We start from the raw sequence: 26,537 nt of genomic DNA, 5'->3' as shown, positions 1-26,537 counted from the left end.
GTACTGTATGTACTATCTAACTCAATTAAGAAATTCGAGCAAAAATTGATATGTGGTTGCAGGTACAACTGCAGCTGCATTGCTGTGCAGTTGCACACCGCCAGTAGAAGTGGCTGGGTGACCCGCCGGCTCTTTACCTACGCAGGACTCCGTACTTCGCGTACTCGTAGCTGTTTGGAAACTGCCTACTCGGTGTATTTTGAATATCGTGTCACGTCAAGGACGGTTCATTTATCAATGGTATGGTGCCTTTAAATACCAGCACTATGAAATCTGAACAGCCCCTCCCTTCCAAGAGATATAATTTCGGCCCGGGCATCGTGCAGAACCCGACAGAACGCATTGCTAAACGCAATTACCTTGATCTCACTAGTGGCCGCCGGGCAGATAGCGAACGGCGACAAACCCACTTTTTATCCACATTTCTGCTCACCGCGAGATAGCTGAAAGCCATTGAGGGTCCAGCGAGACAATTGGGTGAGGTAATGTGCCACCATGATCGTCTACCGCTATCTTACCGTGGGTCTGGCAATCCTCGCCCCAGCAGTCAGTCGGGCTACGAGTACGCAGCAGCCTCTCGACAAACCCGGATGTGATGGATCAGGTCTGATCGACCCGGATGGTCATGACCCCTGCAGCGGCGATGGACTCATTAACGACCCTGCCCCTGGTCATTCGGGCCACCGTGAGGGCTTCCAGTTCGAGAACCCGTCCACTCATTGTCGCTTTGTATCACAGATGCACATATGGGATGCCTTCAAGGACCTCGAGAAAGACATGAGTAAATTATTCACACTGATAAACAAGGATGTCAAATTTACTGTGGTCGGCCATCACCCCATCGCTGGACGGTATCATGACCTGCTGCATTTCTACGTGAACGCCCTGCGTCGGGTGAGTGTGCTTTTCTATGACCACGCCGACAAGTTCGAGATCCACCCTAAGGCTATTCACGGCGGGTGCAATAGTGCTTGGTCGGTCGAGGAGATTCAGTTCAAGGGAGTGATGAACTCTGGTAGGTGTGATGCGGTGTGGTGTGGTGTGGTGTGGTGTGGTGTGGTGTGGTGTGGTGTGGTGTGCAGTGGTCTGCATTCCAGGCTGATTGTCTTGCAGGGGATCAATTTGACATTGTCAATGTATGGGTGACCAGGTGGGATCATAACAAGCAGATGGTCGAAATCCGCACGTATATTGATGCACCGTGCATTACGGACGCACTACACAAGAACGAGATCTGGTGGAATGGGACGAGCGAGCGAGATAACCTGCAGTACATGCCTGGCCCAGCAGGAATGCCGAATCTTGAAGCGCTAGAGGATCTCATGGGCTACCCAGACGGACGTAGGTATAATTTAAATGAGCCGAGATGAGGGTCAAGATGAATTTGAATCATATCAGGATCGGAATGTAGATGAGTTATGTATTCATTCCATGTATCCTATCCAATTTCTCACTCTGTAGCACCACAACTATTTGTACTCCGCCCAAGCCGAACCTTGGAAGCCGACATCTCCCCGGACTCTTGGCGATCCTCCCACTTTCTCCATCAAAGCAATGGCCGACTCCAAGCTGCGCAAACGCTCTCGCGCGGCCTGTCTTTTATGCCAGTCACGGAAGAGGAAATGCTCAGGCGATCAGCCATGCTCAACTTGCACTCAGCTTGGCGCGTCGTGCCAATTCAACCCCACACCCCGCAAGAAGCACAGTAGCGCGTATCGGACCAGTCTGTCTGCGCCGGAGGAGCGACAGCAGCAACCTGAGAGCTGGTCAAAGACACGGCCCGATCCGACGAGTATTAGAGCTGGTACTTCAGATAGCGCCATATCACCCGCCTCATACACTCATCCCAATGCCCCCCCCGTCTAATGACTCCAGACCGGATGACCTCAAACCCCAACCTGCCAGTCAGTCCTTAGAGGCAAACTCCGGAGCTTCATTTGTCCGCAAGCTTGGGCTGCGTATAGATCCTGCTCGTGCACCGCGACTCCATCTATTTGCATGGAATGTCGGCGAGAGAAAGAAATCGCCGGATCGCGCATTGTCCGGGACGGCGGCGTCAATCCCCCAAATCCTGTCGCAGGCCCAGATGCTGGGGTTGGCAGCCATTTACTTTGAAAAAGTCCACCCGTGCTATGCATTTTTGAACAGAGAGACCTTATTGTCACGTATAGTGCGGCATTGGTCAAATAAAACATCCGCGGAATCAGATCCGGCCTTTGAATCTGTGCTCTGTGGCATCGCAGCCCTAGCCTATCTCTTCTCACAGCGCGAGATCATGGATATTGAAACCAAACTCGCTGAAGACGCACGTCTTTTTCTTGAAAAGTCCGTCCTATGCGGCAAACCGCCTTCAATCGACACAATAACAGCCTGGGTCCTACGCACAGCCTACCTCCGAATGACAGCCTCCCCACATGCTGCATGGATGGCTAGTTGCACATTGATGCATCTAATCGAAGCAGCAGGCTTACACCTCGAAGCCTCAGACCTAGAAACGGCCACAGAACTTGGAACTTCATCCACCGGAAACCACACTATACAGAACAGCATCTACACATCACCCAATTCCGACCTCGACACTCGCCGACGCCTCTTCGGCATGGCACGCCACCTAAACACCTGGATTTCCTTCGACCTAGGCCGATCTCGCGTCGTCCTCCACGGCGCCACATCCCAGCCCCCAACACAAGCACAAACATCATCAGGAGCAGGAGCAGACCTCTTCCACCTCCTCCCACTCTCCGAGTCCCTAGACCCAACAGGTCCCTCACCACAAGATCTCCCCCGAACTCGAAAAAGCCCTAACCTCCGTCCTGAGTCCCACCTACACAGAACCATCCCTAATCCTAGTCCAATGCAATCTAATGCTCTGCATCTACCGGCGCGCCAGAGCCCTAAACCCCTATTCTCCCCTCCGCGCAGATCTACAAGACCGCATCCTCGCCCTCGCGAGTCGCGCGCTCACCGCAGCGCGGAAAATGGTCGCCGCCTCGTGTCCCTGGCATCAGGTTGCCAATGTTCCGTTCCAGGTCGTCTGCACGCTTTTGGCGATTGATAATCGCGCGGCGTTGGGGTTGCTGTCGGATGCGATGATGACGTTGAGGGAGGTTCAGGCTGCGTATGATACGGGTGTTATGCGTGAAGCTTATTCGACGGCTTATTTGCTTGTTGCGTTGCATCAGCGTAGAAAGGAGGATGATACGAGAGCTTTGGCAGAGGTTTTGAGGGCTAATGCCTCTGCTGCTGGGGGTGTGTCGGGTACTGCTGGTTATGGGGTTGGAGGTGGGATTGGCTATGATACTACAGATGGCCATGGTAACACCCATGCGAGGGGTAATACGTTGGATGGAGCTTCGTTGCACCAGAATGTGCGTCCGGAAGGCCAAACTGCGCAGCAGATGCAGCTTCAGCAGGATGCGGCGGATGCGGACCTGTCTTGGTTGGGCGATTTGATGATTGACATGCCTTCCTTGCAGAACTTTGATTTGGAACAGTTCCTCGGAACTACTGTCCCGTGGCCGCTTCCTGAGATGGGGATCTAGGCAGGTTTACGTGTGACTTGGCGTGTCAAGGGTGGATCCTGTATATATTAGTAATTTGTTGGCTATTTGTATCTATGCTCATGTCTGATGATATTAATCCGAACGCCATGTCGTAAATGTGCTATGATGAATGAAACTGATATCTGACGCTTGAAGAAAAAGAGGCAGAAACAGAAAGGAAGAAAGGAAGGGTTTATTCCTTCTTCTCATGCGTCTCGGGCCGTTTCACCTCGTTAGCTCCGAGGCCAGTCGCCCACACCACACGAGCCAAGCGCCAGATTATCCATAAGAAACCAAGAATAATGACAACACTTGTTCCCAGCTCGATGTTCCGCGCCTGGAAGAGACCTTCGCCATCTTTGAGCTTCAGAACAGGGACATCCAGTTCCTCGACGAGATGCTGCGACGCAGGATGGAGCTGATAGAATATCGTCCGCGGTCCGAAGAGCCCATCGTAACCCAAATTGGTTCGGTCAAAGGGGTTTTTACCCATCTCACCCTCTTCTTCCGTGCTGCACGCCCAAAACACGACGGGCCAAGGCACGGCAGCCGATCGATATCCAGACTCTGAAGGGTTGAGGTATCGGAGGTGCATAGGAATCGTTGAAGTCCAGTTTGATGCGGGATCAGCGCTATCAGCAGAGGGCGTCGCGAGCTCGAGGAGCCAAGTCGAGCCCCAGCGATCTATGGCCCAATCTGGTGCTTCAAGGTCTGTTTCACCGGAGAATGCACGCACGGCGACGAGATTGTGTTCTTGAAGGAAAAGAGGGTCATCCGTGCCAACTTGATATTGATCAATAAATACTGATGATGGGAGGGTGAGATATGTGTGCAGTGCACATGTGAAGTCTTTGGGTGCGGGGGGGTGGTTGTAAAGTAGAGTGCGGGATGGAGATTGACATCTCCGGATGAAGCCCTGTTGGCTGGGAGAATGAGATGCTGTATGTGTTGGCTTCGGCGAGCGGATGATGACGCGAAGGGAGGTAGAACATCGTCGGCACTGCATACGTTAATATTGCTAGCTAATCCACATGGAAGGTCGGAACTTACTGAGCTTTTTGTCTTCCCCAATGCTTCCTAACAACCCGCCTGCCTTGAGCTCATCAGGGCTTGCTCCAGGCTCGACTCCTAGGAGGCCGATTTCTATCTTGTCATCCGCGGCAAGCTTTCCGATGTCTTCGCTCCAGCCGCCAGTAGGAGCGGAGCTCCAGAATCCCGATATAGCTAAAGTATGCGATGTGCTGTCATAGTCAATATCGACGGAATCGGCCGTGAGAAGGGTGTCGGCATGATCATGGCATTTTGCACCGCCCTGGCGTTGATGGCAGATTGTGCGCCGAATGAAGCCGACTAGAGTTTGGAGAGAGGGGAGGCGCGTGTAGTACTGGAGGGAGGTCGAGGTCGCAAATCGTGTCGAACGAAGCGGGGGTGTGGTGAAAGACTTCTATAGGAGGCGATTAGAGTTATTCCCACATTTGCCAGCCCAGTCTGAGATTATGGCTGAAGTAAAGAAAGAGGGTAATTTACCTCGGGGCTCGTGCAGTCTACCCCGTTTCGATCTCCCTCATCCGCCCCGAACACAGCGCGGAGCACTGAGCATAACGTGTCACTGTTCGGTACCCAGTCAGCTTGGTCTTGAATATATCTGCGATGTATTAAGCTCGGCTTACGAAGGTCGATCAGAAACCAGAGAGGTATAATGCACATGGAGACCGGGCGAGACTCTGCTGGAGAAGGGCGCGATGGCGTCGAAGTGCTCCTCCGCCGCCCAGCGGAGGTGAAGCTCATGAGAACTTTCGAGGACATTACGAAGCTGTGCAACAATATAGAGAGAACGTGTTAGCCATCCATATCATGGTGAAGCTCGAGCACCTTGCCTCACCTCCTCGGGAAGGTCGTCGAGACCCAGTGTGATGCGATCATGGCGCGCGGCGTCCAGACCGCGAATGGCGAGGTTGCTAGATGATAGAACTGCCTGATCTGGCTCGAACGGGGCGCCCAGAGGCTGGATAAGGGTGGTTCTCCGTTTCATGGCGGCTACCGAGGGAGGGACTCGGACTCAGGAATGTGAAGTGGAAGTGATTGAGACGGAGACGGGGTAGCTAGGAGTAACTAGGAGTGCAGGTGCCTCGGGAGCTACCGCTATCGACTCGGCGATAAGCCAGGCCCGCAGCTCCCTGAAGGTCCCATTCCCCGATGCCGCGTGAGATGGGGCTCCGGTGCAATCACAGCAAAAACATCAGTAGGCGAACAAGTGCGCACATGCTATAATAGAGTTATAATAGCGCCGATTCGTGGTATTTTCCGTTCTGATACCGCGAGCCTGAATTGGCAGTACGTGATCATACTGGCGTTGAATAACTAACTAGAACTACAAACCAGAATACAGACTCGGATAGATGAATGAGGTTATGATAACTAGATTGAGAATATATACATAGAATAATAAAACTTGAAGCACCATTGACTCCCGAATAGTGAAATCGTCACATGTCATGACCTCCCATTGAAAACCGCTGAAAACGCCGGGTATATGCTGAGTGATAATGGTAAAACAGTCGGGCTTTTATGGCAAGACGTCCCGCAGAATGTCTTTGGTGGCCGGTGGAAGAGTGGTAGGGAACTTGACATTAACGCGGACAACGAGATCGCCTCGTTCGCCGGGTTTCGAGGAGATCACCATGCCGAGGCCGGGGTAGTGTTCCTCGTGGCCGGGTTGTGTTGGGCCGGGCTTGGAAACCCGAATGGATTTTCCATCGATAGTCTGAACGATTCGTTCCCAGCCGGTTAAGGCCTCCTTCAAGGTGAGGTCGACGTTGACAATGAGATTGTCGCCGGAGCGTGTGAAAATTTCATGTTTTAGCTGTAAATCGTTAGTCATAATAATCTCTTTCAGATCTTAGAAAATGGGCATCACATACCTCCTTTACAATCAGATGCATATCCTGACGACCACCTTCCTCTGAGTCGCCAAAGTTCTTGTACTTGATCTTCGATCCACTGCGCAGACCTGGCTTGATCTTGGCTTCCAGAATAACTTCGCGGGAACTGAGTTTGCCACTGGAATCGAAGGTCTTACTCCGTGTTGTGACCTTCTTGGTGGCGCCATGGAAGAGCTCCTCGAGGGAGACAGGTAGGTCCTTCTCGACGATGGTAGGTTCAGGCGTAGGAGCGCGCTTCTTCTGCGGAAATCCTCCTTTAGGGCGGCGGAATCCGCCGCCACCCATGCCGCCGTTCAACATCGAGAAGAGGTCATCGTCATCAAAGGCACCCCTTCCACCGCCGGTGCCACCCTTGGCGAACTCGCGGAAGATGTCGTCTGCATTACTGAAGCTGAACCCATCGGGGCCGCCACCACCGGTTGAGAAGTGGAATGTTCGGCCACCACCGCCACCGGGCATGCCGCCAAAATTGAATCCTCCAGGCATGCCACCGGGGCCAGCGCCAGCACCAGGGCCGCCTCCACCGCCACCCGGTGAGGGCGGAGGACCGCCGCGGAGGAGATACTCAAGACCGTATTGGTTGTATACCTGGCGCTTCTCAGGGTCGGACAGAACTTCATAGGCCTGTGAGACCTCTGTAGATGATTGTTAGTTTGTGTTGCATGCAGAAGTACTAGTGCGGGGTACCGGCAGATACCTTCAACCAGACCAAAGAAAGTACATACCTTTGAACTTTTCAGCCGCCTGAGCATCGTCTTTATTCTTGTCAGGGTGATATTTCAAGGCTGCCTTGCGGTAGGCCTTCTTAATTTCGTCTTGTGTAGCATCAGGCTTGATGCTCAAGGCATCATATAGCTTGGTTTCGGCCACCATGTTGTTCTTGTTGGATGGTATGGAATTGAGTTTGTGCAGGAGAGGCGAGACAAAGTCAGCGCGGGCGATTGAAAGCCTCCGAGCTTAAAAGCAGGGTGCTCGAAGAAGGGGAAAAGAATATCGTGACCAGTAGCCTCTCGAACGTAGTAGAAAGTTCGAGTGGTGGGGTCGGGTATGAGTTGGGATGGGAAGATGACAGAAAGAGGAGGGTCACGAGGGGAGAGATGAATGTATAGTAGTCGTTCAGCGGGTGAAAGAAAGTGGAAAAAGAAGGTGAAACGGGACAAGCTGGGGACAAAGCTGAACAGAACTGAACCGAGTTGAGCTGGACTGAACTTGAATTGTCCGGGCCCTTCGAGAGTTAATGACGTAAGAGTCGTTTCACCGCCCCGGTCATGTGGAAGCTTCCAGAAGGATCGAATGAATATACGAGAGTACTTTTGGATAGACCTCCTGAATATTAGATTGCCATATTAAGGGCAAGTTGAATTAAATAAACGCTCAATCATAGAGTAGCCAACCTTTCATACTAGCCACCAATTTCTGCCTCGTGAGGCTGGGCCACTATGATGCGTTCACTGGTTAACGGCCCAATGACCCAATTTCCATCGCGGGCTACCCGCGGCCCCACTTATTTTTGGCAGCCCGAAGTATAGAACTTCCAACCCAATCATGGGTACGTAGTTCGAAAAAAAGAGAAGAAGAAGAAAGAAAAGATGCCACACTAAAATTCTTAAGAAAATAACAGGATTTGATAAGTGAGGATGAATGTCTATGCTATGTCTGCACGGTACTTTTCAACGCAGCCGGAAATACTCTAGCCAGATACGCCGCAACATCCTCCTTCTTCTCTCCAAAATTGCAACTCGTATCTAAATTCGGGACGATCCAATAGTTCAAATGGAATCCTGAAATACCCACTGGTCGCTTCACCCGATGCACAGAGTGCTTGATGTCCGAAACAAGTCTTCTCAAGACATGACCAGCCAGCACAAGAAATTCTCCCGGCTGGCAATGCACTGGGATAAAGTTGGCGGTCTTTTCAACTGCTGTGGCGGATAAACAGCCCGTCGAATTGATAAGATCTGCGACCTCTAGGCCGGCATGTGAATCTTGGAAGTTGAATAACATGGTTGTTGGGTCGATATGGGGAGGGACACGAAGAGGGTTGGTATCGTTGATGCCTTCAAAGGAGTAATAGTATGGAGCGAAGAAGGAGTTGCACTTGCTATGAATAGAGCTTAATGAGTGAGAAAGGTCGATAGATGAAGATAGAATATCGAGTAGGTTGAATTGGATGCGGTTGCATTCCTTTTTACACACTTTGGTTAGATGCGTGGACTGTATACCAAAATCAAAACAGAGGGGGGAAGCACAAACTTCATGTAATAACCTCGAAGCATCGAGTAATCTTTTACCTGGTTCAGACCATGTACCTTCCAATTCATAAACCCCGTATTGAAACTCCATAGTCTCGTCTAGAAGAGGCTCATCGCGGATTTTTTCACTTCCAAAGGGAACGAATCTCGATGCCGTCATTGCGCCCGAATTTGAGAAATCGGCAACCTTTTCTTCAAGACTTCTTTCAAAGAAGTCCCGGGCCTATTAACCCCCCATAATCAGCTGTCTCGCACTAAAAACACGGGAAATGGGCTGGCTGCCAACCTTGCCAAAGCAATTGTCTATGAGATCCTGTGAAATACCATGGTCTCGAAGCCGACAAGCTCCATGATCATCTAGAGCTTTGACCAGTTTCATACCAGCCAAATGCCTGATATCTTCATCATCGTACATAAGCTCAGCGTAGCTCACTGATGGAATCTGACAATAATCCATTTTTTTGTTATAATTGACCGTTTCTCGCGAATAAGACTTTTTGAATGTACACAAGTGCTCCGAGACACTAAATAGTAAAATAATTGAGAACTCCTTTGTGTGACAATAATGCATTGACACGTCACAAATTCTAGTTGAAAAATAAAGAAACCACCTGATTGCGCCCAAACTAACAGCACCAATACCTAGCGGTGTGGCCGCTGCTATGAAAACATGTATGTCATGCATACTGCTCGCTTCCTTTGAAGTTATTAATGGCTGCTTCAGGCACACGCGCACTGTCAATAAACTCTCGAAAGCAGGCCAGCTCTTAGAACTCATCCAATATCAGCAGCCCCCAACGCATCATAGAAGTAGCCCCAAGGCTCTTGCGAAGGCGGGTCAGAGATTGGGCATTTTCATGTCAGCCATTGTCACTTTTTATCCCATCGGTCGAGAACATTAAATTTGGCTTGGGATACTGAATTAATATCGGAGCGTGGGAGCAATTTAAACTGATGGTCTCAAGTGAATGGAAATGGGTGTTCCCATAAAGGAAATTCCTTGGGTGGCTGCCTACTCTTCTTCCTCCCTCCGTGACTTCCCTCCTTTCTTCTTCTTCTTCTTCTTCTTCCTCTCTCACTCCAGTGCCCCTCACGAACGTGCCTTGGAAACAACCTGGTGTTTTTTTTTCAAGACGATACTTTCTGCGGAGGATGGCCGAGTTGTTACTTGACTTTCAAAGCTGAGGTACACTAGTATCTACTGGTACCTTGTCGACGACATGTCAGCTATCTACGGTACGAAGATGCGTAACTAGTAGGGTACAGCGTTATTGATGAAGTTATGAGACAGTCTGAAGAGCAAATTTTTCATTTAGAAAGTATCTATCAAATAGCCCGCAGAAAATTTTCATAATTCATGCACTGAGTGCCTCATTCCTATCAAATCAGCCGAGGGGTCATTTCGTCGTGAATTGGACAAAGTATCTCTGGCGGATTTGAGCCGGATCGTAAACGACCCATTCGTTATGGGGATATTTTCCGAAGCCAGGTGAGAGCATCTTCGATACGGATCTTCCGCTAGAGGTATCAGGCATTTGAACACCTGCGAGGCTTGGATGCACAGCTCCAGCGTCGCACCATTTGCTGAAGTCAGTCGCACCTGCGGCAAGATATGAAATATGACCCTGCTTATGCATTGCTTTTATATCACCAAGGGCCGGCGCAGAACCGCATGGCTGTGGCTTCTTGCCCACTTCAACCTCACATATAAGCATGCAAGAACCGGGATCACCTGGCGCGTATCGGCAGTACCCAGCGGATTTGGAAGAAACGTCAGCGAAATAAATACCTTTCACTGGGCTTTCTGGGGTAACTCGTGTTTGAGCATCCGACCGCAGTCCTTGGCTCAAGATTCCAATCCAGTTAACTGCTCTACTTCCGTGAAACAACAAGCGCCGGCCACCAACGAGGGTACTGTGTACTTTTTGGTATTTCTCGAAACGTTCAATCTCCCCCTCTCGTTCGATTCTAAAGATGTTGATCGGCTAAAAATGTACCATCAAGTCAGGATATATACGCTGGTGGGATGGTATGGACCCTTATGCATAGAAGGACATACCTGAACAGAAAAGCCGTGCGCCCTGGGCACCGAGCTATTAATCACAAAGTTCACGAGAGCCTTGTGTTCTGCATTGCCAGGTTCCACTATCTCAGACATTAGTGGTGTCAAAATAATCAATCGGGGCAGAGAGCTAACCAGGAGTCATGCTCGCCAGACCGAGCCCTCGATAGGCGCGGTTGAGAATCTGATTTTTTGAAACATTGGTCGAGTTTGCCACTAGATCAAGGGCAAAAGATAGATTGTTCAAGAGCCCGAGGGCGGCCCGCTCTCGCTTCACCCAATTCTTGTCTTTTGAACGGGCTGGTAATCCCCATTTGGGCGGAGCATCAAGGTCGCTGTGCCACATTAGTGCTAGGTAGCATTTACCGAGGATAGATAGAAGCTTGGCACGGGAGTCGTTGCCTCGTTGAAACCTATCAAGGGTCAGTTCGCTGATTCTCTCCAAGAGAGACTGCGCAGCACGTAAAGTGAATCGGACCCGCCAGGGCTGTCTAGTCAGTCTACCACCTGAAACGTTCTTGATTGATTCCTCGATGTGTGGTTTTTGATTATGATCAAATATCACACCCAATACTTCATAGACCGCGGAAGGAAGCTGGGTTATGCTGAGGGCCAGACTATCTTTTCCGTCTCCAGAAAAGAAGGTATCCTCCATTTCAACGTCTTCAAATATGCGGGGCACAAAAACGTATTTTCCTTCTTTGGGGTCATCCCAGCGATTTTCCCAGGAAAGACCAGTTCTGTCCTGGAAGTACTTCTCAAATTTAGCATGGGGAGATTTTGGATCTTGTCTAGTTCCCATGCCCCAAGCCCCAAAGTGGAATGTCTTCGTCTTCAAATTGTAGAGAAGCTGCAGGCGTTCCATCTCAGGTATGTAGGCTGTAACGGTACCCTTTGAATTTATGGATGAGCTGTCCTTGATCAGTATCGCATCCCAGATCAAGTGGTTTTCATCCATCCAGACGACAAGATCGGTTTCTGTCAAGGTGTTAGTTTTACACAACCTTGGAATTAGAGGTCAATAAACAAGCTTACTAGGGCCAACGTGGTCATCATCAATGATCGCGTTAAGCTCTTGCTCTTTCTCGTTGATTTTCTCATGGGTCTTCGGATAGGCCTTTGCAAGCGGTTTCTCGTGGGGTTTCTCGGAGGCTTTTGCGGAAGGCTTCGCAGGGGGTTTCTCTTGTAATTTTTTGGGAGTCTTCTTATCGACCTTGGTATTGTCGACCTCTTTCTTTACCGAGGGCTTCTCTGAATCCTTGCTTCGTTTCTTTCGAAAAGGAATTCTAAGCAAAAACTTCTTGGCGTCGAGCAGCATTTCTTTCTCAACAGACTGGAAAAACCAGTCCTGACTGACGATTTGCAGGCCTTCCGTTATCGACGCTTCTTGGACTATGTACACAGATCTAATGAGTATTTTAAGCGATTATATTATGTTAGACAGGGAATAAACATACCTTTCCTGAACTCGACGTCGACAGCTCGTTGCGATGCGACTAGATGCGTGCAAGCGGCGATGTCAAGATCCTCAAATCTTCCTCCATACCGTTCTGTAAGGCGCTGGACGTCACCTGTATTCAGAATATTAGTAACAATCAAGAGAATGTCTTGCCTTAAATCGATTTTTACTACTTACCGTGGACAAACCCGTTGGAAAGATGGCCACTCACTGCGATGGTTAGATTTTTCAGAAAGGGCACGGGTGAAGTCATGGTGGTAAAATTGTTGGCCACACCTGAGGAATGGAATGAGAAATGGTAAACTGACAATCCATACTGGGGCACTCCTTAAATAGACTATTTTGACAATGCCGTCTTCACGGATGTACGTTGCAAACATTTTCATTGTGGGCAGTAATATCATTAATGCTCATTGTAATTGAAAGACTGGGTATTTGAGCATGAAAAGAATACTTCATCAAGAGCAAACATCCCCATGAAAGCAAACGGCAACATAAAAGCATGAACCATGAGTTTGCAGCAGTGGCCCATGTTATTTCACCGTTTGTACTTTGATTAAACGGGGCTTAAGAATAGGAACCTCTCAGAAAGGCAATCCCGCAAACCTGATCCCACCCAGCAAAAGAAAAAACAGAAAAAAAAAACAAAAGGAATTCTCCGCATCCTAACAAAGCAATTGACCCATTTCCCATTTCCCATTTCCCATTTCCCATTTCCCATTTCCCATTTCCCATTTTTGATTTCCCATTTCCCATTTTCGATTTTCGATTTCCCATTTTCCCATTTCCCATTTTCCATTTCCCATTTCCCATTTTTGATTTCCCATTTCCGATTTCCCATTTCCCATTTCCCATTTCCCATTTTCGATTTCCCATTTCCCATTTCCCATTTCCCATTTTTGATTTCCCATTTCCCATTTCCCATTTCCCATTTCCATTTCCCATTTCCCATTTCCCATTTCCCATTTCCCATTTCCCATTTCCCATTTCTGCTTAATTGCTTTTGAAGTAGTTGAAAGCAACAGCGGGACCCAGCCCGACCTGCTCGCCCCAGGAATCTAGGTCGTAGCGCATGCGAGACATGTTACCCAGTTTCTTTCCATCAGGGGGTGCGTGCTTTTTGTAGTCGAATCCCTCAGGCTCTTCATAGAGGAAGAAGATGTATCGATGAGGGGAGCTGCCGGGAGGCGGAGCTGGACCGATGTAGTTCGCCACGAAAGGCTTGCTCGTATCAAGAGATGAAGACTCAGTGACCTTGACGCCGGGCTGAATCCAGTGCAGGATAGGCCCCAGAGCCCCGAAAGACGGGAAAGGTGCATCGATGTCGAGACTCACGACGAGGTACGTCTTGGAGGGATCCGCTCCGTCAAATGAGAGTTTTGGGGGAGATTGAGCAGCTGAGTCTGGTCAGATCAAGCGCTATTAACTGAAGGAGAGAGAAATACGGACATGAGCGCGCAAGATACTGGCCTGGCTGAATCGCCTGGTCACCGGCCGTGAGGCCCAGCACCTTGGACTTGTCATTCTCGATGAGGCTGAAAGCCTTCTTGACGTGGTTATCGGTCGGCATGATGATTGAGCGAGAGCACGATGAAGAAGCGACGACGCGGGGTTGTGTGAAAATCAGAGCAGGACAGGAGGTGAGGAAAGTAGAAAGTAGGAAAGTAAGGCGAGTCAAGCTTTCGGCGATAGCACTTTAAATCCGGGCCCACCCGTATACATCGAGGTTACTCTACTTCCGATTGATCAACGGAACAATGATTTGCCTAGAACAATAGACATTGTAGATAAAAAATACTCAAGTCATCTATTACAGGCAGTGAGCAGGCAATAGAATATCCAGCAGGCATTAACAGTCCCAGGTTGCGGCCTGGTCAAATGGTAGCCGAAGAGTATACCGGGCAATACTAGTAATTTGAAGAATCCATGAATAGCAATTCACAGTGAAGGTAAACTACGATCTTAGACATAGACAAGGCTACCATCTATGCCAATGCCCAACAAATATTGGCGATAGTTATGACTCAAATTCCCAACCTCAATCAATACTGGCCGTAACTTTAACAGGCAAGCTGAGAACACCCTCATCAGGGTATGGAGTCCCAAAATCTCGCGCAAACATGAGTTGCTTCTTTGAATTCTCATCTACCTCCAAATCGAACCTTCGAACAAGCGTTGCGATTGTCATAAACAACTCGGCGTAGGCCAGACTGCAGAGTATGGAAATTAGCTCACGTCATAAACATAGGTCAAGAATAGCATACTTCATTCCTAAACAGATTCGCGTGCCTTTGGAGAAATTTACCAAGTAGCGGTCAAGTCGTTCACCCTTGGCTGTAGCGCGCATCCACCTTTCAGGCTCGAAGACCTCGGGGTCGGGAAAGATATTAGGGTCATTCAAGACGAAGAAGTTCGTTTCGCTGACCAGTGTCTGAGAGAAGGCCATACATATTAGTACCATATAGCACAGGCAATTTTCTGAGAAGTCAAACTTACACCGGGCGGGATTTGGTAGTCTTTGTACACCAGAGTCTCTGTTGGAGCAATACGAGGAGATCGAGAAGAAATACCCGTCGAACATCGCAAAGACTCGTAAACAGTCCCAGAAAGATATGGCAGTTTCTCAAGTTCGTTCCAAGAAGGGTACGACTCCGGCGTCGGCATTATCGTTCTCAATTCCTCTCGAAGCTTAGTCTTAACCCTTTCATTGGAATAAATATGAAACGCCCCAACCGAAAGAGACCGAGCAGTCGTTTCAGTACCGGCAATCGCCATCGCATGCCCTTCGTCAGTCACTCGCTCCACATCCAGCATGTGCTTTGGCATAGCCGGCGAGCAAAGTTTCTCCACCACACAACCGTTATCAGAGCGGTACCCAGAAAGAAACTTCCTAACGCGCTGTCTCAAATCATCCCTCTGAAGCGCAAGCACAGCCGCAAAGGGACTAATAACCCTAACCCAAGAAATCGGCAACGAACTCATAATAGCAGGCAAGACAGGAAAGAAATAAGCAATATGACCCGAGGTGAAAAGGTGAATTATCCCATCACGAATATGTTCGTTGAAATCCTCCTGCTCGAGATTCCCACCATTAAACCCGAACGCGTACTGAAGAATCACGTCCGAGGTTAAAGCCGAAAATCCGGCGTCGAGCGAAACGATTCGACCAGTCTTATACGCTCTCGATAAATGCTGGTTGAATTGGTCTAGACTTTTCTTGATGTCCGTCTCAATTTGGCTGATTGCTTGCTTCGAGAAAAATGGGTTAATGGCTGAGCGGCGCTCGCGGTGCAGCTCTGATGTGATTGCGGAGAAGGCCGAACCGTCTAGGTCGAATTGTCGTACTGCTGGGCCATCCTTATTGCGCTTGCGTGCTGCGCCGGAATAGATCTCATCATAGTAGTCTGAATCCTTGATGTGGATTTCCCGTGGCGTTACGCGAATGATTGGGCCTGTACGAGTGTGAGATTTGTCGGAAGCTTCTTGATTGGTTTGTGGAGGCACGATTATTACAGACCGTAGATCTCATGTAGACGTTCGAGTTCCCAGATGAAAGACCCGTTTTTGACGACGTTGAAGTAGCACTCGTATCCGCTCGTGATGGCGGCCAATTTTGGCCCTGGAAAATGACTGAGTGGATGGAAATAGAGTCGATAAATACTGCGGATGGCCAGCCAGACGAGACCGCCAATAATTGCACAGGCTGCCAAACCGGCCATTTGTGTTATCTTTCAACTTGTGGTGATGTCTCGAGTAACTTTAATTACCGCTATAGAACGGTTATGTGACTCGACATTACTGAAAGCCGAGAGGAAAGGACAAATATTTCCCATCTTAAGTGCGGTTCTTCCTTCATCCAGATCCATCACACGCTACTTACGAGTCTAAAGGTCGTTCGCCGCGCATTGGGGTGGAGCTAAAGAACGTGTGCGACATAGATGCACCTTTTCATAGGTGACTAGAGATGCAGGTTGGGGTATCGAACGAGCAGATACGGAGTACATCTGTCTACAGCCAATTCACGTTTCACATTTCCGCCAAATGGAGCTCATTGAGATCAAAGCGGAGACCACAGGTCGCCTCGATCCCAGCCCCCGACCGTAAATAGTATAGATTGCACTTTGACCACCCCCGTGCCGAGCATCTTGACGATCTTGGTGGAGGTGTGGGTCGATTAGGGCTACTAGTAGTAGGTTGGTTGGGTCACTGAACTGTCAAAGAGGGGATTGGTTGGCGTGTGATGAGATTATCTGAGTTTTGGTCAAATTTGAAGAGGACGATTAAAATTCGGGTGATTCCAAAGTTGATACTACTATACTTCAAGTTGATGGCGGATGGCGAAACGGCTTAACGGCTGCAGTGGTGATGTATACACTGTGGATGGGGGCTGATATTTCCGCCCTGCCCACCTTTGCGCATGACAACTATCCTGCCTCAAGACTTCAAGTTTTCGTTTCATTCTAACAACCTTGGAAGGATTGTTGCATGCCTTGAAGAGGGTGTTTCGGTTCACCTCCGTATACCTCTCAAATATGCTGCAGGGTCGACTTCCGTTTCAACTTGAAATATAGTTTATATTCTTTATAATAGCTGCAAGCAAAGAGCAGCAAGAACACGAGACAAGATAGTAAAGAATTTACAAAAACTCCCAGCACTCATGCAGACGCTAAGAAATACACATCAGAACAAACCCTTACCAATCCACATCCCAGACAGATACAGCGCAACAGAATCCTGCGCTCTGCCAGCCTCCGCGAAACAGCCCTGAGGAGCCACAAACCCGAACTCCTAAATAATGCATATGGACGAGGTATCATGTTTTATACAGCAACGAAAATCGTGACGAGTCAAATGAACCGAACCGGATGGTTGACGGAGGAAATTAGACTACGCAACATCGGCGGAGATGTGTGCGAGGTCTTGCTTGCCGGACTTGGCGTTGGAGGGTGTCTCCTCTGAGTCGGCAGTGGTAGCAGTAGCAGTAGCAGAAGCAGCAGGGGCAATATCCTCATCTTCAGCCTTGGCTTCGTGGACGTTATCTTCAAGTTCGACTAGACATAGCGATTCATCCAGCTTCTCCGCAAATTTCGACTCATCATTCGGTTCGATCGTGTCGCCAGACTTGGCAGAGATGGCAGAGACTGATTGCTTACGGTCAGAGTCTGCGGTCGCTTCCGGAGTCATATCCTTCACCGGGGTGTTGCTTTCATCCATGTCGTCGTCGTCACCGTTGGCAGACAAGAATTCTTCCTTGTCGGCGGGGATTTCGGAATCCGATTCATCGAAAAGATCGTCATCGTCCTCGTTCACAACAGCTGGGAGAACAGTATTGGCTTGGAGCATCTTCACGTTGGAAGGCAAGGCCGATGGTTTCTGGACGGTCTCGACGGACTGGACAGGCTCATACTCGACGTCCGTGGGCTCGGTGGAATGCGAGTGAGCTGTCGGAGATGGCGATTCCCGGCTAGAACCAGAGCCCCAGGTGTGTCGGGGATGACGTGGGGGCAGAGCAGGTGGCGCAGGACGCTTGGCGATGGTGACCAGACGGGCGCGGGTGAAAGTCGGCGACGTGCGCTTGGAATCCGATTCTTCCACTGGAGAAGACGAAGACGCCTTGCTTTCCGGCCTAGAGACAGCCACATTGCTCACCTCGTGCACCTCGATATCATCGTCGGATTCGTGGGTGTCCCTATGGGGGGCTCCGCTTAACTTCCTCTCTTCCTTTCTTTCCTCCTCTTCCTCCTCTCCACCGTGGATTGGTACAGTGTCCCATTGTGCATCTTCATCCCAGCTACTAACCGGGATGCCTGTGGATTCCTTCGCGCTGCGTGAGGATGCTCGGCTTACTGACGTGGTGGCAGTTAGCGGGGCCTCATGAGTCTGTGTGCCACGGTCCACGCTGGTATAGCTCTGAACGCTGGCCCGCCAGCTATTTCGCGAGCTGTCGAGGCTGCGTCGGAACGTCGCGTAGACAGGGCTACTAACGCTCGGTTTGAACTGGAAGTTCTCAGGTGATGCTCTTACTTTTGTAGAAGCCTCCCGAATGAAGAGGCCCTCTGCCTCTAATGCCTTTACTCCGTACGGATCCGGGTCATCTGGGTCGGGGACGCCGAAGCCTTCTGTGTCCTGGAGGTCAATATCGCCGGGAGTTTCGCCGGGTGGTGGGATCACGTCTTCATCGACGTCGGTGTCGCCCTGGGCGGCTTTGATAGTTTGCTGAAGCGTTCGGAGGGAGTCGGGCGGGTGTCGGGCTTTGCCTGCCAAGATGTCCGAGACGGAGATGCGTTCGCCGTAAAATTTCTCGTTCTCGTCGGTACGTTCGATGATGATGGTTCCGTCAACGGCGACGCCGGCGTAAAGCCCTTTACTCTTCATATAAGTCCAGACGGGAGCCTGTCGCTTGTGGACTTCGGAGTCAAGAACGCCACCGGCACCAACCGGACCAGCGCTGACGGAGAGTTCTCCGCCGAGGGTGCAGCGGACTTTCTTGAAGCCTTCCAAGGCCTCATATGTATTGATCACAACGACGCAGTCATAGATGTCCACGCCGGCCAAGAATCCAATACCGGCCGTGTGGAGCATGATGCCCGAGGGCGGGCTCCATTCGCCCGTTTCTGGGATCCGAGCCAGCAAGACCCCACTACCACCAGAACCACTCACCCAAAGACCGGTGCGCATGGTCGTAAAGATGGCCAGACCCTTTGCATTTTTCACCACTTGAGAAGGGATTTTCTTGACGACCCGCTGTTTTCCCTTGGGGCGATTGATCTTGCCATCTGCGTCGGTATATTCTTCCGATTCGGGTGCATAGAAGCCATCCTTGCAGAAGCTGCGTAGAATTCGAGCGGCCTTGTCGCTTTCTTTATCGATGGCCATGGGCCAGAAGGCCTCGGCGCCGAGTTTGTTTGAGAGGCGGTTGACGGGGGCGCCGAGCTTGTCGATGGTGTCCCATGTCTTGTCGAAGCCTTTCTTCGAGTAGCGTTTCGTCTTTTCCCACATGGTGGGCGGGGGAGTATTTATTCGACTCCTCGGTCAAGTGCGAAGAACTCGGAGGCGAGGAGAGCGCAATCAAGCGCGGATGCGCAGCTTCGGCGCCAACGATATATCTAACGCGCGGATGCGCTGCGAACAGCTGGGAATGCTTCAAGTTCACGATGCGGAATGCTGGGAGGTGGGTCGGAATGTATGATCAGTTGGAATGTGATGATCTGCGCGCAGTATAGTGGTGGAAGAGGAGCTGGAAATGGATGAGTTAGTATAGAAAGAGGGAGGAGGGAAGATGGAAGATTCTGTGGTGGTGCGGTGGTTAAGTAAAAGTAAAAGTAAAGCCGAGGATCCGGGTGGCGGAAGCGTTACGGAATAGTTTGGGACAGGATGGATAGGATGATGGGATGGTGGGAATGCTTACCGGAGTGGGAGGGCGCGGATCTGGGGATCCGAGACTTCCAGAGAGAAGTAGAATACAGAGAAGAGGGGAAGAAGGAACAGGGAACAGGCACCAGGGCGTGATATTGGTATATTTAAGAGAGTAAGCGTGCCCAATGCTAAAGGGCGAGTGGTTCTAGACGGGCTTCTTTTTAGGCAGACTTTGGCTCATCATACGGAGTACGGAGTAATGCATTTCTAATGGCAACGCGCGGGCCGACGTCATTGACTGTAGTATTAGTATACTATGGAGTATACTGCATAGCATAAGTTACTACTAGTTACGAGTATACTCTCCTATACTGCATACTGCATGCTTCTTCACACAGACATCTATACTCCGTAGTACGGAGTATACACTCTTCTCTTCCCTTCCCTTCACATTCCAAATCACCCCAATAGTCCATGGTTCAGCTCAGCTGAATGCGTTTTCGATAGATCACTGCCCCACCAGCCAGCCCCGGCAATTAAAGCCTGTCCCGGCCACGACTGGTCCATTCGACATCTCGATCGCATCTGTGGGGAAATGCACATATTTGTTTCCTCTACGGAGTAAATTATACGGATCGGCTGGATCCTCTTATTTTCAGCAACCTAATCTTATGAATCCTCCCATTGTTAGCCACGCTAGCCACTGCAGGGTCTACCCATGGTTCCACCCGAAGGACAAGTCCAGACCAAAATCACTAGTCGAGAATGTATATACAATGTCTATGTACGGAGTACGGAGTATACTATTGTATATCTAGAATAAGATCACCTTTCGTGACACTTCATCCTCCTAGACCCTGTCGATCCTATGTTATTCCTTCAATAAAGCATCATCAGTGTGCTCAGTGTGCTCAGGTGCTCAGGTGCTCAGACTCGACAGCACAGCGCATCACCAAATTTGTCAGCCACTAGTTACGTGGACTATCCCCGATTGGCCTATCATTTTATTTAAAAAAGCAACGAGGAGCTGCAGTAGTTCGGCAGAAGTATCTGTACATCCAGGGAATACCGCCAAACTAGCTAATTCAAGCCATTGTCCAAGGCAATGAATTGGCTTCACTTCTTCATCCTTGATGGGCGTGGGTTGCACAGGACTCAATAATTCCCCGATCCCAAGTGCATCCTCACCCAAGCTCCCGTATGTACTATTGATCTGACAGACCAATAGGATCTCCCTCGCATGTCCAATCGGAAATAACCAACGAGGGCACGGATCACAATGGTCGGCCTGAATCGCCTTGGCTTTTTCAACCTTGGAGGATAATCACCACATCTTCCGTATTCAGTACAGTATGTAACTACCGGACGATCCCGCAGCTAGGATCGGCTTTGGACCTGGATATTCAAAATTCGATAATATCTTTCATTCAAGTTTATGCGCAATTCACGGCCAAGACAAAGTCTAGCAACACAGATGGGTGGTATAGAAACACAGAACTCAGGCGCCCCCCTTTTATTTCAAGGCTAACCCTATCACACTAGAGAGCACCAAGCTCCTTCAGCTTGGAGACAAGGCCATCGACATCCTCGACCTTGCCACCACCCTTGCGTGGGGGAGGCTCTAAAGAGAGAAATTCGAATTAGTGCAAGTTCACTCATAAACTAAACACAATGGAGTAATCTCCAATGCAACACCAGGGTACACAGAATACATACCAGTCACCTTAAGAGTCTTCAATCGCCGCGTATCCTCAACACCAAAGTCGGCGAGGGTCTTCTTCTCAAGCGGCTTCTTCTTCGCCTTCATGATATTCGGCAGACTAGCGTAGCGGGGCTCGTTCAGTCGCAGATCAGTCGTGATGATCATAGGCAACTTCGCGCGGAGAGTCTCAACACCACCATCCACCTCGTGTGTGACCTCGACCGTACCAGACGCATCCTTGACCTCGACCTTGCTAGCCTGTGTCGCCTGCGGCCAGCCCAGCAGACCGGCCAACATTTGACCGGTCTGGCCCTGATCGCCGTCAATAGCCTGCTTACCCAGAAGGACCAGGTTGATGTTCTCCTTCTCCACGACACCGCGCAGCATCTTGGCGATGGTCAGTGGCTCGGGACCGCCGTCGGCTTCGGGGACGTCGATGTGGAAAGCACGGTCGGCGCCCATGGCCATGGCGGTGCGGAGGACGTCTGGGGTCTTGGGGCCGCCGGCGGAGAGGGCGAGGATGTTCTCGACCTTCATGGGGCTGCTCTTGTCTTCGCCGCGTTGGCGAAGGCGGACGGCTTCTTCGACGGAGAGTTCATCGAATGGGTTCATTGAGTGCTTGACGCCGTTGGTTTCGACGCCCGTTTGGGCCTTGTTGATGCGGGGTTTGATCTAGATCAGGGAGAACTGTCAGTTTCTGTTGTGTGTAAATGTAGACGTAGTTAGGCGCGAGCATAAGCATAAGGAAGAGAACGACTGTTCTGTCCTGCTCTGCTCTGCTTTCTCCGAGTACGGTCGGTCGGTCGGCCGGCCAATCGTCTAGCATCTGCCGTGTTGGGGGAGGCAATGGGTTGCTAACCGCATAGTCGATCACCCGCTTGACGGGAACTAGAATGCGCAAGGCGCTCATGGTGAACTCGAGCTTTGGGGGTGAATGGGGAGTTAACGAGTTGAAAGACAGCAAGAGAGGGACCGAGAAGAGTTGAGGACTGCGGTGACGGAGTGCCAAGCCCTCGAAAACGCCGACGCGGCCCGAGTATAGCCCTCTTCACACCACCTCCGCCAGCCGAGGCTATCCCATGCAGCATATAGCCGGCGATCTACTTCGGGTGGCGATTCAAGAGGATTATATTGGTGAGCCTCATTTGGTACTACGTATATGCTTGTTGTTTCCGAGTATAACTTGAAGGCTAGAAGTATTGCCATGATGGTGGCCTGGGGGCTTATGACTGCGCTGCATCTATTTACATGTGCCAGGTGTAGATCTTAAATACAAACTAGTCAGGTCTAGTAACTGCCATAATACTACACTTCACTTCATGATGACTGTATTGTTCTATGTATGATGTGTTTCTCCTAATCTCACCATGTCTCCTGTTTGTACCGCCCACTCTTCTCCATCCCAATCAAATACTCCTCCGCCTGCGACCGGTTGTAAGGCCCCGGTACCGGCCCTCCATCTCCATTCTGGAAAGCTTCAATGAGCGCCTCTCGCACCGCCTGAGGCATCTTCCCCGACGAGCCACAAATATACACCGAACCTTGCATATCGTGGAGAAGGCGGAAGAAAAGTCCAAAATTCTGGCGCACGGTGTCTTGCACATAGACCTTTTGAGGCTGATCCCGCGAAAACGCCGTAAGCACCTGCAGCGGGATCAGCGTGCTGAGATGCCCCCATTCCTCTTCAAAGAAAAAGTCCGAGGTTCGATTGCGACCGCCGTAGAGAAGGACTGTAGGCCCGATTGGAGGCTGTACGCCTGGGTTTTGGTTGCGGAAGGCTTGGACTAGCGCTGCCTTTTCCCAGAGCATTGAGCGGAGCGGAGCAATGCCTGTTCCTGGGCCGATCAAGATGGTTGATGATGTCAGTTGCTGTTGGGAGGAGTTGAGACCGCCTGGTTGTAGCTGGATGCGAAGTGTGCTGCCAGGTTGAAGGGTGGAGATGTACTTGGTGCACACGCCCTCGCGGATACGCTTGATCACGGTTTGGTATTTCACGATGGCGATGAGAAGCTCGAACTGTGTCTTGCCGTCTGCTGTTCTCTTTCGCTCTCCACCGCTGGCGATACTGAACTGTCGTGCTCGCATCACAGGGAGAACAGAGACGGCATGTTGCCAGGGAATTTTCACAGAGTCGAACTCGTGCAGGACTTCGATGATGCTCCGTCGAGGTCGTGTGGTGTAATCCCATAGTTCATCCAAGTATTCCGGGTTTGTGAATTCCAGGAGTCTTTCTTTATGCAGCTCGTTATCTGTGTAATGAGCGACGGAGGAGAAGAATCCGCGGCGGGGTATTCCTCGAACGTCGAGGTAGTCGGTGAGGAGGGCGCGAAGGGTTAGGTTTGCGTACGACTCGACACCGGGGATCGGTGAAGCAGCGGTCGACTCTCCTGTAGGGACGAGAGAGATTGGTTTATCGGCTTGCTCGTGCCATCCCATCAAGTCAATAAGTAATTGTGCGTCCTTGGGAGAAGATTTCGGGGTTATGGTGATCATGTCACCAGGTACGTAGTTGACAGATTCTGGAATGGTCAAAGCTATCCTTCGAACATCTTGCCAATGACTCTTCGGTGTGACTCTTCGGTTCTCAGTCAAAGTCGAAGTAAATGTGTCGGGCAGAGGTCGGGTGTCATTGTCCAAATCAGTCAACCCGGGATATTCGTCCAGATCAGCTACTGCGGTGGGAGGAATGGCCTCTGAAGGGCGTGAGGAGTCGTCCTTCAGACGCAATATCCATTTCGGTGGTAGTTGGACATCATCCGGAATCGGGTGCTCTCCTGGCGCAAGAGGGTGTCGACCCAGTAGATGCTTTCGAAAGTCTGTTGCCCATGGGATAAAGGTTCCTTCAAGTCTGTTACGATGTCATTAGCTATGAGGATACAGCATGATCCTGGAGGGTAACTTACCCCTCTGGGTGTTGCTGGTCTGCCTCGCCAGTTGGATAGATATCATTGGCACCCAATTGGACCAGTCGTTTATAAAGCTTGCGTACTGCCCAATTAAACCTGGAAATCCCCGTTTAGCTTTAATCAGCCTTTCATTGAGCCCTATAGCACTCACTTTGGATACGAGCTATCCCCCAATCCAAAGCTTGTAAAATTGACCCCACTGAGGTATGTCGGCGGGAGTTTCTTCAACAGCAGCGACTTCCAGAACTTGCGCGAGTTCGCCGGTAGGTCACCTTGACCAGTGGTGGAGATGACGAAGATGATGACAGTGAAGGAAGAAAGGATGTCCTATTCAGCGAAATCTCGCCTATCAGTATCAAAGCAAAACTATCAAGCTCCTTCGGCAACACGTACTGGCGATGACTGGTTCAACTCGCAGACTTGCGTCGCAAAGCGCAACCGCTCAGCCAGGGAGCCCAATTCTTCTGCGACCTCCTGTGCATTCCCCGTCTCGGATCCGTAGAGAATCAGCGCTGACCGCGTCTGATCGGGACCCGAGGCCATTCTGGTGATTGTTGTTTGAGTGCCCCTCCGCATCTCCAAAAATTGCCAATTGCCGATCTCGCTGGCTGACGTCATCACACCGCCGGTCCAGAGTAGGACGGCATTTACTACAGAGGATTGTGTACTACTGTACATCTTCAAGGCAATTTCATGAATATGTAATATGATTGGTTCTCACTTGAAATTAGCTGTATGTACAATTTAGTTAAGATGGAAAGACGGAATGTCTCAGTCTTGTTCGACCTTGACCTGAACGGGTATCTCAGCGGCGGTCCCCTCCTTCTTGATATTGACAGTCTTCTCGGCCTCTTCGCTGGGCAATGGTTTCCTAGCCCAGACTCTCCTGGCACGTTGATAAGGGTGATGACGGGGGTTTGTCAGCTCCTTTCTAATGCCTGCGACATATACTTGCACTTCCTCCTTGGACCATGGGACGGGTTTTCCATACTTGGTGAATAAGTGCATCGCATATCCCTCTAAACCAGTTAGCCAGTGTTGGAGGTTGATCAATCCGAGCTCTTTCATTGTCTTGTCCTTGGGCCACGGTCCAAGAGGCCACTTAGAGTTTATTTCGTGGACGTCGATGAAACCAGCTTTTTCAATCGATTCCCGCATTGTTTCGATGATGTTCATGGGTCTTCCGGACTCATCGCCAGCAGCATCCCATGTTGGTCCAACAGTAAATAAAGTGTTATCCTTCGGAATGCTATCATCATCACAGTATACATTTGGGTGGAGCTCAAGATGCTCAATCCATCCGCCAGGCTCAAGATTATCATAGCATTGCTTCAACAAGTGCTCCGTCTCTTCAGGAGTAAAAGCGCACTGGATAACACGGAAATGGATAAGATCAAACTTTTCGCGCCAGGTCCACTCGTGCAGAATATCGTCCACCTCGAGAATGCAGTTGGGAGGCATCCAGGTGACTGGAGGCGGAAACAGATCGACGCCACGAACAGTTATTTCAGGAAACATATCGGCAACATCGATGGCCCATGATCCTTTTCCAGTGCCGACATCAAGGATGTTCTTAGCCGAAGGGCCAAGAGGGGCTTGGAATAGCGGGTTCGGCCTGCCTGAATCTGCGACAAGGGCTGCAAGGTGTGTAGCTTCGTAGGCCTCGAACTGCTGTTCGTCGGAAGGGTAGGAGTATTCGTTTTTCAAGGTCTGGTATCTTCTGCCATTCTCTATGATGCCCTTATAAATCGAGGACCCAATTGAAGTGGTCTCAGATTGCCAGTCATCGCTCTGATTCAGATAGATGTTTGGATCGACGGCAATCGGCGCATCGTCGGCCATGATGAAATCCGGGCGGTCGGATGGAGTCGTAGATTGGCCTGGCTTTGTCGGAAGATGAGGGCTCGAGTATGGGGTTGAAGAGAGTTCAAGATACGAAGGATTCAGAGATGGATGGTGCCACCTTAAGCGAACGTGAGTGGTACTTTTGTTGAAGGAACTAGCAGTGATGATCTTCACTATTTTCAGAGTGCGGCCTGCGTAGTCTCCTCAAAAACGTTGCCCCGTGGCGGACCACGACGATACCGTATAACCTAGTATGTGTAGTTGTCCAATGAGAGATGATTATATCTGGATCATTGTCTTCATTCATCTTAGTTGCACACCAACATCCCGGCCCCACTATCTTTCTGCCAGTCAAATATCAATTCCTATAGGACATAAATGATATGATGAAAATTTATGAAGACGAAACAAAGTTCTGGCAATATAATAGTCCCCCCACGTGTACCCACCCTTCTGAGCTGGCAATACAGT

The 26,537-nt window shown here is 50.2% G+C and overlaps 13 protein-coding genes across 13 annotated transcripts; 2 read left to right on the top strand and 11 right to left on the bottom strand.

Annotated features, from left to right (window-relative positions):
• Positions 1-495: 495 nt before the first annotated feature.
• On the top strand, positions 496-1,146 carry N7509_011848 (uncharacterized protein; the record flags this gene model as incomplete). Its single annotated transcript, XM_056636485.1, has 1 exon — positions 496-1,146. One exon carries the CDS (start codon positions 496-498, stop codon positions 1,144-1,146), a length of 651 nt encoding a protein of 216 aa, XP_056482515.1.
• Positions 1,147-1,849: 703 nt separating this feature from the next.
• Positions 1,850-3,542, top strand: N7509_011847 (putative C6 transcription factor; the record flags this gene model as incomplete). The annotated part of the gene is made up of 2 exons (XM_056636484.1): positions 1,850-2,745; positions 2,819-3,542. 2 exons carry the CDS (start codon positions 1,850-1,852, stop codon positions 3,540-3,542), a joined length of 1,620 nt encoding a protein of 539 aa, XP_056482514.1.
• A 193-nt stretch (positions 3,543-3,735) lies between these two features.
• On the bottom strand, positions 3,736-5,574 carry N7509_011846 (uncharacterized protein; the record flags this gene model as incomplete). Its single annotated transcript, XM_056636483.1, has 5 exons — positions 3,736-4,481; positions 4,593-4,986; positions 5,070-5,151; positions 5,213-5,355; positions 5,425-5,574. 5 exons carry the CDS (start codon positions 5,572-5,574, stop codon positions 3,736-3,738), a joined length of 1,515 nt encoding a protein of 504 aa, XP_056482513.1.
• Positions 5,575-6,108: 534 nt separating this feature from the next.
• On the bottom strand, positions 6,109-7,357 carry N7509_011845 (putative DnaJ domain protein Psi; the record flags this gene model as incomplete). The annotated part of the gene is made up of 3 exons (XM_056636482.1): positions 6,109-6,405; positions 6,464-7,119; positions 7,210-7,357. The coding sequence occupies 3 exons, from the start codon at positions 7,355-7,357 to the stop codon at positions 6,109-6,111; spliced, it is 1,101 nt and encodes a 366-aa protein (XP_056482512.1).
• Positions 7,358-8,134: 777 nt separating this feature from the next.
• N7509_011844 (2OG-Fe(II) oxygenase family protein) lies at positions 8,135-8,896 on the bottom strand (the record flags this gene model as incomplete). The annotated part of the gene is made up of 2 exons (XM_056636481.1): positions 8,135-8,541; positions 8,794-8,896. The coding sequence occupies 2 exons, from the start codon at positions 8,894-8,896 to the stop codon at positions 8,135-8,137; spliced, it is 510 nt and encodes a 169-aa protein (XP_056482511.1).
• A 1,237-nt stretch (positions 8,897-10,133) lies between these two features.
• N7509_011843 (putative poly(ADP)-ribose polymerase PARP) lies at positions 10,134-12,510 on the bottom strand (the record flags this gene model as incomplete). Its single annotated transcript, XM_056636480.1, has 6 exons — positions 10,134-10,721; positions 10,796-10,881; positions 10,934-11,776; positions 11,834-12,190; positions 12,256-12,369; positions 12,435-12,510. The coding sequence occupies 6 exons, from the start codon at positions 12,508-12,510 to the stop codon at positions 10,134-10,136; spliced, it is 2,064 nt and encodes a 687-aa protein (XP_056482510.1).
• A 412-nt stretch (positions 12,511-12,922) lies between these two features.
• Positions 12,923-13,237, bottom strand: N7509_011842 (uncharacterized protein; the record flags this gene model as incomplete). Its single annotated transcript, XM_056636479.1, has 1 exon — positions 12,923-13,237. One exon carries the CDS (start codon positions 13,235-13,237, stop codon positions 12,923-12,925), a length of 315 nt encoding a protein of 104 aa, XP_056482509.1.
• Positions 13,238-13,250: 13 nt separating this feature from the next.
• Positions 13,251-13,827, bottom strand: N7509_011841 (YbhB/YbcL family Raf kinase inhibitor-like protein; the record flags this gene model as incomplete). Its single annotated transcript, XM_056636478.1, has 2 exons — positions 13,251-13,660; positions 13,707-13,827. The coding sequence occupies 2 exons, from the start codon at positions 13,825-13,827 to the stop codon at positions 13,251-13,253; spliced, it is 531 nt and encodes a 176-aa protein (XP_056482508.1).
• A 468-nt stretch (positions 13,828-14,295) lies between these two features.
• Positions 14,296-15,976, bottom strand: N7509_011840 (cytochrome P450; the record flags this gene model as incomplete). Its single annotated transcript, XM_056636477.1, has 4 exons — positions 14,296-14,467; positions 14,522-14,688; positions 14,754-15,709; positions 15,775-15,976. 4 exons carry the CDS (start codon positions 15,974-15,976, stop codon positions 14,296-14,298), a joined length of 1,497 nt encoding a protein of 498 aa, XP_056482507.1.
• A 1,168-nt stretch (positions 15,977-17,144) lies between these two features.
• N7509_011839 (lipid-binding SYLF domain-containing protein) lies at positions 17,145-19,256 on the bottom strand (the record flags this gene model as incomplete). Its single annotated transcript, XM_056636476.1, has 1 exon — positions 17,145-19,256. The coding sequence occupies one exon, from the start codon at positions 19,254-19,256 to the stop codon at positions 17,145-17,147; it is 2,112 nt and encodes a 703-aa protein (XP_056482506.1).
• A 1,895-nt stretch (positions 19,257-21,151) lies between these two features.
• N7509_011838 (electron transfer flavoprotein subunit beta/FixA family protein) lies at positions 21,152-22,225 on the bottom strand (the record flags this gene model as incomplete). The annotated part of the gene is made up of 3 exons (XM_056636475.1): positions 21,152-21,234; positions 21,330-21,987; positions 22,175-22,225. The coding sequence occupies 3 exons, from the start codon at positions 22,223-22,225 to the stop codon at positions 21,152-21,154; spliced, it is 792 nt and encodes a 263-aa protein (XP_056482505.1).
• A 452-nt stretch (positions 22,226-22,677) lies between these two features.
• On the bottom strand, positions 22,678-24,899 carry tah18 (NAPDH-dependent diflavin reductase; the record flags this gene model as incomplete). Its single annotated transcript, XM_056636474.1, has 4 exons — positions 22,678-24,163; positions 24,219-24,317; positions 24,373-24,548; positions 24,615-24,899. The coding sequence occupies 4 exons, from the start codon at positions 24,897-24,899 to the stop codon at positions 22,678-22,680; spliced, it is 2,046 nt and encodes a 681-aa protein (XP_056482504.1).
• A 93-nt stretch (positions 24,900-24,992) lies between these two features.
• On the bottom strand, positions 24,993-26,063 carry N7509_011836 (class I SAM-dependent methyltransferase; the record flags this gene model as incomplete). Its single annotated transcript, XM_056636473.1, has 1 exon — positions 24,993-26,063. One exon carries the CDS (start codon positions 26,061-26,063, stop codon positions 24,993-24,995), a length of 1,071 nt encoding a protein of 356 aa, XP_056482503.1.
• Between the last annotated feature and the right edge of the window lie 474 nt (positions 26,064-26,537).

This window comes from Penicillium cosmopolitanum, assembly GCF_028827165.1.
Source record: "Penicillium cosmopolitanum strain IBT 29677 chromosome Unknown utg000011l:1.0-3548175.0:1.0-3550911.0, whole genome shotgun sequence".
Lineage (NCBI taxonomy): Eukaryota > Fungi > Ascomycota > Eurotiomycetes > Eurotiales > Aspergillaceae > Penicillium > Penicillium cosmopolitanum.
This window is presented reverse-complemented; position numbering and strand designations above follow the sequence as displayed.